This window comes from Daphnia carinata, chromosome 7, assembly GCF_022539665.2.
Source record: "Daphnia carinata strain CSIRO-1 chromosome 7, CSIRO_AGI_Dcar_HiC_V3, whole genome shotgun sequence".
NCBI lineage: Eukaryota > Metazoa > Arthropoda > Branchiopoda > Diplostraca > Daphniidae > Daphnia > Daphnia carinata.
Window position 1 is genome coordinate 634,213 of NC_081337.1, and position 13,643 is coordinate 647,855.

Below are 13,643 nucleotides of genomic sequence, written 5' to 3' on the forward strand. Positions count from 1 at the left end.
GGAAAATGAAGTAGAAGTGTATTGCCGCTGGCAATGTACGAAGAGTAGGAAAGAAAAGGGGACTGTAAGAGCGTCCCCTAGTTTCAAGTTGATTCTTCCGACGTGCCAGTGGTTTAGCCAGTAGTAGTCGAAAGGACTTGGCCGTCGACAGTGAACAAAGCGAGCTGGTCTCCATTAGCAGTCTTACACAAAGCAAAGAAGATCCTAACGCTAGTGAACAAATCCATCGCAACCCTATCAAGTGCGCCTGCGTCTCTATCCGAGTGGAACTCTCGTCGTCTTCGGCCAGCATGTGTCGTGAAGGAGAAATGACGGACACAATGTGCAAAGTGAGCGAGAATCGTGCCTCGGCATAAGGAAACCTCAGATTAGATTTCACGTAGTGGTCTGCTGCTTTTGAATTGCACATCAGCCTTTGAGGGTAAGTCGCAGCGTGTGATGGCAAGCGGACAGCAACAATATCGAAAGCATTCAGAATACTCAATGCCTGCTGCCACCCCAATGGATCAACTTATGCAGGGACCTCTGGTGGCTTGGGTATGTTTTCCACTGTAGCCCTCATCAATCGCTATTTACAACCTTGGTTTTATTGTCATTCTATTATCGCGGCGGACAGGTGCGAACCTTCAAAGATGACGACGAAAACCGCACAGAACTGGATTACTCTCAGCTGATCGATGGAGCCTTTCTTGACAACGTCTTTTCCAGACTGTGAGTCCAGTTTACTTCGTACACCTTTTTTTTTTCTTTCAAAAAACAAAAAACAAACAAAAGAAAAACATGTGGGTATTGTTTTGCGTGTTAATATTTAACGAGCACATCTGTGACGAATAACTTAACGAATCTCCCCCTCTAACACCACGCCGGATGTTCACACAAGCAACGAAGCAGGTTGACCGGAAGAGAAAAAAAACAAAATACGAGAGAATGGGGGAAGGGTGGAATTTAAAAGCAATTACAATGATTTTTTTTTTGTGCTCCTATTTTAGACCCGTCACTTGACAAAAGGAAAAGGAGAGTTTTTTTTTATTGTTTGGTCATCAACGGGTCGACAGAAACAAGCGAGGGGAGGGGGGAGAAGATTTATTTTTTACGGGTGACCGAAACAAGTTTCAGACGATCAGGTGTTTCTGTTTGATTATCATGATGGTGTTCGCCACTGAACACGGGTTCAATGAAGGTTTACTGCCAAAGAAATCCATCTCCAGTATAATTTCGTACTAAAGTTCAATCAACGGAAGCTCATTGTTCGCAAATGAAGACCTTAGTTTTGAAAGCTTGTTTATGAACGAGACGAATAATGGAAACCTATTGATTAAAGACGCCTCAGTACGGATCAGGCACCGTTTTCATTTAGGGGGAAACAAAAAAGTAGCGAAACGGAAGTATGAATCGATTTTACCGTTGACAAGTAAAGGTTTAAAAAAAATACTAAACTGGCGTCTTCTTTGTTCTCATCCATCCCTTTGAGCTTTGCATAGCTTTTCGGTAGGCCGAAGATGGGGGATCATTCGAATTCCCATGTTCTTTGAATGGACTTGTCAAAGTTAAAGACATTGGTCGTTGAGCCTCTCATATGGAACATGCAGAACGACAGCAGACATGCAAGGCCAACTACCTTCGCTTCATATTGCTTTACGAGTAGGGGGTGGGCGAGAGGGTCCGAGTGGTTGAAATGGCGTCATCTTCCGCCGATGGACTGGTCGGTTCCATCTGTCTTTGGCGCAAAACAAAAATACAAAAAAAAAAAAAGTGAATGGAAACCATCTAGTTTGTCGGTGGGCTGACGTCACTTCCTCTTGTGTTGCACCCGGACGAGGAAATGAGTCGAGAAAGGGGAAACTTGATGGTGTGGCAATAGGAACCCACTAGTTCTTTCGCCGGTGGGCGACCAACGGCTGGAACCGTTCCGTTTCGGATGCCTTCGCAAGTTCGCTTTTTTTTTCATTGTTTGTTTTTGTTTTGTTTCTTTCTTTCGGTCGGAAATTTCGGAAGTTTCCAACAGGTCTGATGGTTCCTTTGTTTCTTATCGCTTTGATAGCTGCTGACTTGGTGAATCTTATCGGACGGAGTCTTTTTTTTTGCTTTTTTTCGGCCACTAATTTTGGAAGTGAAGCTATTCGACTAAATAAAACTTTTTCCTTCGTTTATCTGTAGCCGAACAAATAAGTCGTATTTACAATAGGTCGTTTGCCGTTGGGTATCCTCTTTCCCTTCTCCTCTGTATAGTACCCAATCCACCATAACTCGTATTCAATTTCCTAGAAATCCGACGTAGGATTGCCTAGGTCGGACGTTAAGGTTTCGACCGTCGTCGTCTTCGTCGGTATTTGTTTATATCACATCCGCCTTTATTTTTATTATTCTTTCTAAATTTTACAATAGCTTTTGCACGAAACCGCAATAAAAGTCGATGTCTCGTGTCGTGTCAGTAGGCGTACCACCCTCACCTTGCCCGATACCCCCTGTTCTTGGAATATTTAGTTAAACTTTCTACAACGGCGCCTGCCGAACCGCTCGGCTATCTGATAACGTCGAGATTCCCCCTGTACAAATAGTCGGCCGTCTATTCGGGCACTGAGAAAAAAAACTGCGCTATACAAGGGGCCCGAACAAAGAATGCCTCGACCTGTTTTTCAACGCAGAAGACAAATATGGTCATCTCACAACGATCCGTTTCAATCAGTAACTGCCTTCACTAAGTGTTGCACGTCATTTTTGCTTGCCGTTAAGTGAGGGCAATCCTGCGGACGCGACTACATAGCCATTTGGCAATATTGGCCGTTACATCAGCTTAATGTTTGGTCATTATTCTTTTTTTTTTTAATTTTCTTTTGATTTATTATTATTTATCAAATGTGGAAAGAAGATCTGTCTGTCAATATTATCGTTCTCACCGGAATATAAAAGCGTGTCGAAGAAGCTCGCTTTCCTTTTCGTTCGTTTCTCTTCTGAACGCGTCCCGTTCAATTCGTGACGTATTCATTTTTTTATTTCATTTTATTTGTTTATTTTCTTTTTTCTTTTTTTTTTTGTTCTCTGTGATTTCTCTATCGAAGAATAGAGACCATTGATATTGGCAGCGTAGAATAACGTCATCGTGGATTACTAAGATGGAGGCACGAAATCAGATTGTTGTTATCGTCTTTTGTACATCTCTTTAAAAACCGTTTCAGTGAAAGACCTCACTCATCGTGTGATTAACATTAAACCTGTAGTTTACCTGTAGAGAAGAAAAAGGAAGTGAAGATAAAACCGGCTTTCTCGTTCAATCTTCTCCTCTTTTTTTGGCCGAGTTCATCAACCGGTCGTAGACTATTCAACTAGAGATGTTCATTCGATTGTTCACGAGGACAACGCAACGCCTTACCATTGTTCATGTTTCGATTCGTTTCCTTCTAACGGCTCGTATTTCTTCGTGAAAGAAGCTGCTTCAATTTAGAAACGAGCATGACAAAGACTTAACGTTGCCTCTGACACTCGCCCTTTACGTCGACATTCGTTCTCACTTTCTCTCTCCGCTTGTCGGTATAAAGCAGCCGACGGTACTCTTTTAAATGCCGTTCTCAACACTTTTTCTTTTAGAGCCTCATGATGCCCATTATTCCGGATCGATCCGGTCTGCAATGGAAGTCGTTTGATCGACGAAAAAGACGCATGTCTGTAAAACAAAACAAAACGAAGATAAAATAAAAAAAAAAAGGTGATGAAAACATCTAGAGATTTCGGTTGAGTGGGTTGACCGTGAAACCTATCGGGTCATGATTCGATGTCATAACGGTACAAGCGGCTTCTGAAACAAGTCCTACGACTCACGTTCATCTCCTTATGGAGGGGGCGAAACCGTTTTCGTAGAAATGCCATTCCTAATCAATAGCTCAATGAATCGAAGGCGTTATTAAATGCGTGCTATTCAACAGCAAGGGAGAAAGACAAAATGGAAGGAAGAAGAGGGGGGGGGGGGAGCGCAACGAACTCGGTACCTTGGTGAATACATAGCTGGGAAAAAGGTTCCGGCTAAGTCCGACTTCACCGTTGCAGCGAAGGAAAACAATAATTCCAATTGTTCTTTCCCTCTTGAAGCTCTTTTCGACATACACATACACACACACAAAAAAAAAAGGGGGGGTAAAAGAAAAAAGAAAGTTTGGAAGAAAAAAAGAAGTGCGTTAAAAACGAGAAAACGGATGAAAAGCAAAAACAAAAATGTGAACCCACAAAAGATGAATAAAAGCAAAACAGCAACGACCGCAATGTGCAAGAGAGGTCCGAATTGTAAGAAATTAACGAACACGAAGTTATGCTAGTTCCTTATCTAAGAAAAGAAAAAGAAATAGACTAAAACGCCTTTTTTTTCAGGTGACGTATGGACTGCTGTAGGCAAAACTGCAAGAATTGAAGGCTAAACGCAACTCAACTTTCTCTCCTTATACAGGCAGCAATTTTTCCATTCGCTTTCGTTGCACAAGGTCTTGACCGACAAAATTTCAATGATGAAAGTCGTGTTCCCATTCCCATGTTTTAAATATGAGCAGAAGGAAACAAAGGAAGAAGAAAACAAAAAAATTAATGTATTTCAAACGTAATCCGCCAACCGATCAACCTCCATTGCTTGGAATTCGTCGTCGAGAATGTGCAAACGCAGAACATTTTAATAGCAGATTCGTGTCCCGATAATAGCCGTTTTTTTTTTATTCCGTTCGAGAAACTGGTTAATGGTGAGCATGCAACTACGATAAGCGCGTACTGGTTATGACTCGTTGGTGATTTTTTAAGATCTCAAGTCATAAGGTATGAACCCTGTCGCGCAGAGCTAATATGCAAAAGGATTTTTTCAGAGTGCGCTGGACTAATCAGCGGAAACCACCTAAGGAACAAAGTCGATTAATGGAGCGTGGGGTCCATATGACAAAAATGAGAACATGGCAGAGCGTAATAATTGACTTTGCATTCTTCAATCGGCACGAAGGGTAGCGAAACCTTGATCGCAGTTCATTGAATTTCGCAGAATGGCGCCAATAATCCGATAAAAAGAAAACCAAAGGCGACCGGACGTCAGTAGTGAACTTGGATTGAATGGGTAGCCGCAGAAATGGCCGTCTCTGTGCCAATAGAGGAAGCCAGCATTTATTTATTTTTATTTATTTTTCGTGAAACATACAAGCAGAGGCCACTACTTCAGCCAAGCAAAATGGCGACGCCGCAAGAGGCATCAACGATGCAGTGCGCAAGCACCACAGGGTTAGCACCGTTAGCCGTAAAATAACCCGAGGCCATAAAATTAAAGGGGGGGGACCGGAAGGTGCAAGAAAAAAAAGTCCTTTCCATAATATGACGAAACACATTTGTGCCATCCTTTTTTTTAAGTTTTTTTTTTTTTTGGGGGGGGGGGGGTATCTTTAGTTCCCCTTTTAAAGGTTGGAGACCGTGTATGGATTTATTATCGGCAGCACCAAAGTGTGTGTTTTCTACATTTAATCTTACATGTGTCGACCTTCGTTTTTTATTTTAGCGACCCAAGAACGAATGGAAGAGCCCATATCCAGCCGGCAGAAGATGTCTACACTCGAATCCGAAACTTCGATTCCCTGGTACGAGCCGTTAAAGGATTCTACGAGGTAAGGCATACAACACCAACAACAATAAAATAGATAAATGAACAAACCGGATAGATAAGTTAAATTCGAAAAGTTATAATTGTCGTGTTCTTGTGACATTTTTGCAGGACGTGTTGGGTCAATTCGTGTTAGTCCGCTTACCTGATCCAGTGACACTTGGTCGTGACCCGGACAGTGAGACCGGTTTAGCTGGAATGCAGACGCTCTTATTGTTGGTTCTTGGCTGCGCCGTTCAGGGTCCCAGCAAGGAGAGCGTCATTGAAGACATAAAAAGACTTCCTCTGGCAACTCAACACGACATAGTTAATTGTATACAGCAGGTAAAGAGAACCGGGACTTCGCCAACTATTTCTAAGGCAATTTGTCTTTGGTTATCAATCCCAAAAAATACAGAAAATGATAAAGGAAAAACGGTAATAGTAATTGCTATAAAAGAAATTTTACGTTTGTTTGCGAAAGAGTTGGAATCCATATAGTGTCTCGTGCGCCATAAGCTTAAGATCGATTAGCCGGCCATACTATTAGCGATTTCGTCCTTTTATTCATATAGATAGTGCCTCGTCCAATTGTACGTTGGTCAACTAACAATATCCGTGATGTTGTCAAAATCCATATTCCGCAATTGATTGATATCTGTGTGTTGAAAGCGGCCATAGGCCAATGGCCATCAGGCTGCACGTAATGGATGACTTATTTACTCTGGCATTTTTCATCATTTGCCCATTAGGTGGCTGACAACCCAGCATGCGTGTGGAACAAAGACTGGACAGAATGGGAATCCATCGAATCATGCCATGGAACATGGGAGGATAAAGAAGAGCAGCAACAGCACCGCGATGAACTGTTTCGAATTTTAGTTCAACATTTACGTCGGCTCGTCCAAGAACGAGATGATTACGCTCATGTAAGATTAATCTTGTTCCAAATTTTTATTACATCGGGAGCTGTTTTTTTATATTATCTCTTTGGTTTAACAGCAATTTACGAACGTCGTGCTGAGAGAGTTGTCGAACAGTAACAATGCCAATACCATGTCCTCCATGCAGCGCCACAGCAACGCTTCGCCGCAGAGCGGCGTCGTCGTCGAGCTGGCCGAAGCCAAAGCCAAGATCCGTCGCTGGCGCCAAGAACTGGAGGAGAAATGCGAGCAAGTGGCGGAATTGCGCGACGAGCTCGACGCTCTGAAAACTCAATCGTCGAAAATCAAACAAGAGAATATTGACCTGGTGCAGGAGGCGAGATTGTCGAAAGCCTTGCGCGACGAATTGGACATAGTCCGTGAGAGGGCATCGAAAGTGGATCGATTGGAAGCCGAATTGAACCGCTATAAAGACAAACTCAACGACATCGACTACTACAAGGCTCGCCTGGACGAGCTCCGTGAAGACAATCGGCTGCTAGAAGAGACCAAAGTCATCTTAGAGGGGCAGCTGGAAAGCGCCCGGCAGAGGGCAGAGCTCGTTCTCGACTTGGAGGGCGAACTCCTCAAATGCAAGAGCCAATTGACGAATCTGCTGGTGGAGAAAGAGGCCGATAAGGAGCGGCTGAAGAAACTGGCCGAGGAGAACGCCCACTGGCAACTCTGCACCAAAAACTGTTTGAGCGAATCGGCCAGCTTGACGGCCGAGCTCGAATCGTTGAGAGCTCATCAGGCTTTGTCCGACGCCGCGTCCAAGGACCAGTTTGCCAATCTCGGCGAGCAGATGAGCTCCGTGGACCTGCTGGGCAAAGCCAGACGTCTGGAGCTGGAGAACCAGCGGCTGACGAATTTGCTGTCGTCGACCAACGCCAAAGAGTCGGGCGTCCGCGGCGACAACGGCGAAAAGATATTGCAACTCGAAGGAGAATGCACCCGGCTCAAATTACGTCTCGTAGACCTAGAAGAAGAACGGCGAGCTAAAGAGAGCCATGTGGCCGAGATGATGGCAGCCGTCACCCTGCGCGCTGCCGAAGTCGAAAAGCAACACCAGGATCTCCATCGCAACCACCAGGAACAGCAAAATCTCATCGAAAATCTCAAGGTTCGCCCGACGTCATTTTTTGTTTCTAAAACTCCAATTGTGGACAAATGATTCCGCAAGAAGAATCGCCTTCGATTAATATGGAACACATTCGCATGGTGCTGCCATCTTTCCGTCGGACACCTTCTTGGAATGTTATGCAATTGATCAAGACATAAAAATTTTCAAGAAATCGAATTTTGTGTTAAAACTTGGTTTTCCCTATTTTTTTTTCTCGTTTAGATGGAACGATGCAAGATAGAAGAACTCGAATTACAAGTCTCCTCGCTTGGTGCTGAAAATCAGAAACTGCAGCGCTCCGCCGATCTCTTCCAGGTAAAAAGAAAACGCCATGTTCATATTCTGTGCACATATCATTACATGCGATAAACTATTTCGTGTTTTTCCCCCTCTGCCAGAGACGAGTGGATTCAGTTCAGAACGAATCACGCGACCTGGAATCGGAGAATGCAAAGCTACACAAAACGGTGGAAAGTCTTCGGCATTCGCTGCGGCGACTAAACGACTTGGAGAAGGAGAACACGGACCTTGAGAGCGAGAACCACCGCCTCGATCGCGAAAGCAAAGGACTTCACAAGGAGATTGTTCGACTCAAACAATCCATTGAGGTCTGTTAATCCCTCCCCCCCCGTCCGCCCGAAAAAAAAAAGAAGAAGAAAAAATATGAAAAATAAATGGATAATAGCGATAGAACACGAGTTCTTTGATCGCGTGGTTGCGTCCTGCCTTTTTTTTTTTCTTTCATTCTTCTTTGTTTTCCTCCTTCCATACTTTGTGTGCGCCCGCAGGCAATGCTGGTATATTCTTGCAGACCACGAAATTACCTTCCCCCGTGTCGTTGCCGTGTCCTATGACAGAATTGAGAACTTTGTCTGAACCCCACCGACAAGCTGTCGGCTGCGTTCCGTTGACCATTGTGTGCGCGGGCGATAGTTACTATTATCTGACTTCCCCAAGCGGAACCAGCAGCCTTGGAATCAAGAGTTTTGCTGTCGTGACTTTACTGCTTTCCTAAAGATTAAAGACGCCATAATCCTTACGTTTCCTCCCTTACCCGTATGAAATACTTCAAAAAAAAAAGGGGACCAAAAATGAAAAAAAAAAAGTTTAATTCTTCCGTTTTCAAAAGATAGCTAACTGCCTTAATTTAACGTAAATGCATTGAATTTTCCGTTTAGATAAAAGACGCCTCGTTGGACGAATTCAGTTCTAAACTTTCGACGGCTGAACGCGAGTGGAAACGCTTGGCTAAGGAAGTGAGTGCGTTGCAGGCGCAAGGATGTAAGCTGCGCGAGCTGGAACGCGACAACAAAGAGCTCCAACAGTCGTCCATCGTCGAGCACAAAACTCTGGCGGCCATCAGGTATTAAAAATACACATTTTTCCTATCTTGTTCCAGTTTCATCACGACCAGTCTCTTTTTGCAGAGAGGAACTGGTTCAAGAGAAGATTCGCTGCCAGCAGTTGCAATGCCAACTGGACACCAATTGTCGAACGCTGGAGATCAGCCGAATCGAGCGCGAAACGCTCAAGAGTGCCAACGAAGAATTGACGCAGCGCTGTGTTGCGGCGGCCAGTCTCGAACTGGCCGCTAACAAGCCAGAAGCTGCTGGATATGCGCAGCAACAGGAATCGCTGCCTCCGACTTTAGAGCTGGGTCGAGAAGTGCTAGCCGTTAAAGATCGATTGGTTGAGCTCGAGCGTCAGAATGCCGTGCTGTTAGCCGAGAAAGACAACCTGACGGCTCAGATTTGCTCGCAAAAGGAGCGAGTCAATGAGACGGGGGCGCAATTGGCCGCTTTGTCGCAACAGTTGGCCACGCTCCAGGTCGAGAACTCAACCCTGGCCTCCCAACTGGATTCGACGACGACGCAGAACTCCGGCATCCAGACGGCGCTGGCTGCTGTTGAATCCGAGCGAGAGAAACTGGCTGCCCAACTGCAGTCGTCCGATAGCAGGTTGGAACGCGTCGCTCGAGATCAGCAAGAGCTGCAGACGCTGCACGAACAGCTTCAGAGCGAATACGACGCTCTGCTGGCCGAACGCGAACAACTGAAGATCTGTCAACGCGAAAGCAAAACGGAATTGAGGTCCTTGCACGACCAGTTGGCCACGAGCGTCGTGGCCGAGCAGGAATGGCAACGCTCGCGGACGGAGCTGCAAGAAGAGCTGGATAAGTCGAGGGCCGAAACGCGGTCGTTGACTAATCTCAGAGCTGAGCACTCGCGTCTCAAAGATGATTTCCGCTCACTCTTCGTGGCCAATGAGAAGCTCAAAAGCGAGTACAAGTGTTTGCAGAACGACTACAAGAGCCTACGCGGTGAGCATAACACGTTGAAACTTAAGCACACCCAGTTGCAAGGAGAAGCTGCCGAATCTCGCCACCAGGTAATCACAAATTTAATATGCAGATCGTGGCCCGTTTGTACCATCTCTTTGTTTTGCTCTTGGGTCTCGATTACAGGTGACCAACCTGGATGTAGAATTAAGCAAGTTGAACAACAAGTGCGATGTTCTGCAACAATGGAACACGACTCTGGAAGAAGATAAGCGCAATCTGGTCAATCAAGTGTCGGTTTTGCTGGCCCAGTACCACGAACTCTTCAGCCAGACGCTCGAGGAAAAAGACCACTTCCACGAGGAAACCAAGAACTTTAGCGATAAGTTCAACCATCTCAAACGACAGAAGGAAATTCTCGAGGACAAAATAATGGAGCAGTATCGCCGGATGGAAAACTGTCCAAGCGGAGGAAGCGGATCGCCCTTCAAGAAGAACGCGAAGGCCAGCATTGGCGCTCTCTTTGTACGTAAAATGCGGAGGGCCTCGTCAGAATTAATCAGTCGCGTTCCGCGTTCACGATCCCGCAATCGGGTTGGCGACGGACTCGTATCTGGCGACCGGGAAAGCCCGGACCAACAAGACGGACAAATGGATACGTTCAGCTTGGAATCCGGATCGCATTCCGGCTCCAATTCCGGATGCGGTTCCATCGACGGCGGCAGCGGAGGCGAAGGCGACGCGACGCCCACCAGTCTAACGGGCAGTGTCGGCGGTACCTCTACAGATCTTCATCCGGGAAGCGGGAGGAGTTGGAATGAGCGGGATCGCAATCGACAATCCATGCCCATCATTCACTACCAACATACAGATCCTGGAAATTGTGCTCCAACCACCACTGGTTCTGCGCATCATCCAGTTTCTCCTGATGGCGTGTGCAACGGTTCCCCAACAACAAATAGCAACAGTCAAATCAACGGCAACCCACTTCTGTCTAACTTATCGGCAATCAACGGAAACTCGGACGACGTGGAATCCGAGTGTAACGCGCACAATTCCGCCGCGACCAACACACCACATCCCAAAGGTTCACTGAGCGGCAATCTGATATCGGCTGCACCGTTGATGATGATGGCTCCCTGCTCTCCGCATGTTCAGCAGACTTCGGCTAGAGTCGACGGCCTTGTCACCGGATTCCACGCCAGTTCCACACCCAATTCGGGTAAGAACGCCGTTCCAGTAGGCGCGTTACCGAGGTTCGGCCAACCGTCGCGCAGCCTAGCGCTGCTGGAGCGCGCCGGATCGAGGCAGCCTCTTTGCCTTTCCGAAGTCGATCCGTCTCTAGTCTTGTGCGATTCCGCCAGCCCTCTGGCTTTGCCGTTGGCGTCTCGTTCGTCACCGTCGATGACGCCCCGCAACGTGAGTCCATCCGGTAGCGACTCGATGCCGATGGTTAGCAATAACACCAGCAGCGCGAGCAACAACAAGAACCACAATAATAATAATCAGATTAACAGCAGCAGCTCAAGCCGAAGTGGGACGCCTGCTACTCTAGTCCAAACATCAATGACGGGAATCAGTCCGACGCCTCTTGACACAAGCACTCCCAATCCCAAGTTGTTTCCGCACCTCACCTGCACCACCCGCATCAATGTTAATATAAGCACAGCAGCCATTACTCCTCTGACATCATCCCCATCGCCTTCGTCTCCCTTGTTTCCTGGCCCTTTAGAAAGAAGAGGCTCTCTGCGACTTCCACCTAGACCTTCGCCTAGGATATCCTCCGCCGAGGGTCCTCCTCTGCCAGCTAGAGTGACCAATCTGGATAAGCCTGCATTACCACCACGGCTATATACCAGTAGCACAGCAGCACCAGCGGTGGAAGAGAAGCCTGTCGAGGACACGACCGTTAATGGCAGCACTACTGGCGCAGGCAGTGCCAGCTCTATATGGTACGAATACGGATGCGTCTGAGCCTCTAACTCATTGTGCACTAGCCCTGCTATGGCAACGGCCTATTGAGGAATGAAAGACTTCTTGTTCTATAATAGTCAAGTGACGTGTATCTTTCCCATTTCTTCGCACGTGCGATGTCTTTGTGGAGTGTCGTTTACTCGGTAGGCTTCCTCAGTCGTTTTCAAAGTATATAAACATTAAATGAATGAATGTTATTTTAAACGTCATTAGCGTTAGCGCGTAATCGTTTGATCCGCCTTATTGTGCAGCTTCTGACTTCTCAACCCCGCATAGTGTCATGCTCTTTAATCTGGGTTTATCTAACGCTCCAAAGCGCGAACGAGTTACGGTGGTGCAATGCAAATGAGGAGCACCGTTGCCTATTTTGCTGGCTATGCCTCGTGAAGGATTCGTACGGCACCCTTTGTAACACCAAGATACCCTAACAAATGCTTTCTGATTTTCAGTTGCTTGATGCGAATAACAATGTTTGGTGGTATTAAATGATTAACCTACACATAACATTCGAATTTCTTACTTTTACATTCATTCCATATGTTTTCTATTAGCGTTATGTTATTTCCGTATGAATTTGAAGAAGACGCCCTAAAATTTAATAAAAGTCAATGTCCCTCCTGTAAATCGTCAAAACATTGGTTGCTCAATTCTTTCGAAATCATAAAATTTGGTACTACAAAACGCCATTCACAGAGAAGGGAAGTTTTTAACATTAATATTCAATATTTATATATGCAATGCAGCGCTGCAAAAGTTATTTTAAATGTTGTCTGGTTAAAAATCATGAAGTTAATAGTTTGAATTGTTAATTACTAGAGGGATCGTGTAACGATCCCGAAAGTTAATTCTAATTGTGCTAGAGATAAATGACGTGGTCTTTGTCTATGATTTTAGATTGCTGAAGCTGGGGCTCGGCCCCGCGACGATCAGGCACGATTTTGGCCGAACCGCGCGTTTTTTTTTAAAGGACAAACCGGTGCGGTTCGGTTTGCCCTTTGTTTTCTGACAGTTGGAACCGCGGTTTGATGGTTTGTTCCCGTAGTTTTACATGGCTTGCACCGCGGATATACGGTTTGCACAGGGCAATAAATCGGAAACAGTCTTGTCGCTAGATGGCGGAAAATTCGACCAACTTTCAATCGCGATCACGGTAAGTCTGATCGGAAATTTGATTTATAACAAGTTGTAGACCGCATTATGCTCACAACAGTTAGTGATGATTGGTTGATTTGAAATTTTCCGTGAAATTTCAAAAGAGATTTTAAATGGCGGTTCAAACCGGTTATGCCCAATTGCAAACCGAAAACCAAACCGCAGTCGAAAATGGCTAAACCGAACCGACCGTTTGACCATAGATAAAGACGACTGGTTCGTGGTGTACTATGCTTTTAGCCCTATCCCTACTGACGCAGAAAAAGCCAAATGCTTACTCTAGTTACAGTGCCTCTCGCGGACAAAGGAAAGAACTACATGCATGAACGCCAATAGAAATAGGGTTGAGGGACTTTTGGCGGATGTTGAAAACTAGTATATGTTTACATGTAGGCTAGTTCATTATTATTAACATTTGATAAATAATGTTTATAGGAATAATATTAAAATCTTATGTCTTGATGCTAACAAAGTTACTAATAATGAAAAATCAATTTTAATTATTTTCCACCATGAAAGACCTTTTTTTTTTGAGTCTGTGATTAATGTTAAGTTAATTAATGTGATGTGTCTGTGGTTAATGTTTATGATTAAGCCATT

At 45.4% G+C, this 13,643-nt stretch overlaps 1 protein-coding gene across 1 annotated transcript; it reads left to right on the plus strand.

Moving 5' to 3' along the window:
* LOC130698738 (girdin-like) lies at positions 1–12,515 on the plus strand. Its single transcript, XM_057521427.2, has 11 exons — positions 1–537; positions 617–711; positions 5,513–5,618; positions 5,726–5,938; positions 6,346–6,522; positions 6,596–7,639; positions 7,862–7,954; positions 8,038–8,247; positions 8,818–9,002; positions 9,067–10,027; positions 10,104–12,515. Exons 1-11 carry the CDS (start codon positions 439–441, stop codon positions 11,889–11,891), a joined length of 4,971 nt encoding a protein of 1,656 aa, XP_057377410.1. The 5' UTR covers positions 1–438; the 3' UTR covers positions 11,892–12,515.
* Positions 12,516–13,643: the final 1,128 nt, after the last annotated feature.

Excerpts from the sequence above, each read along its gene's own strand:
- LOC130698738 (XM_057521427.2), top strand. The coding sequence starts at position 439 with ATGGCAAGCGGACAGCAACAATATCGAAAGCATTCAGAATACTCAATG. Across the intron at positions 538-616 it reads AGGGACCTCTGGTGGCTTGG|GTGCGAACCTTCAAAGATGA; the intron begins GTATGTTTTCCA and ends CGCGGCGGACAG. Across the intron at positions 712-5,512 it reads GACAACGTCTTTTCCAGACT|CGACCCAAGAACGAATGGAA; the intron begins GTGAGTCCAGTT and ends TTTTTATTTTAG.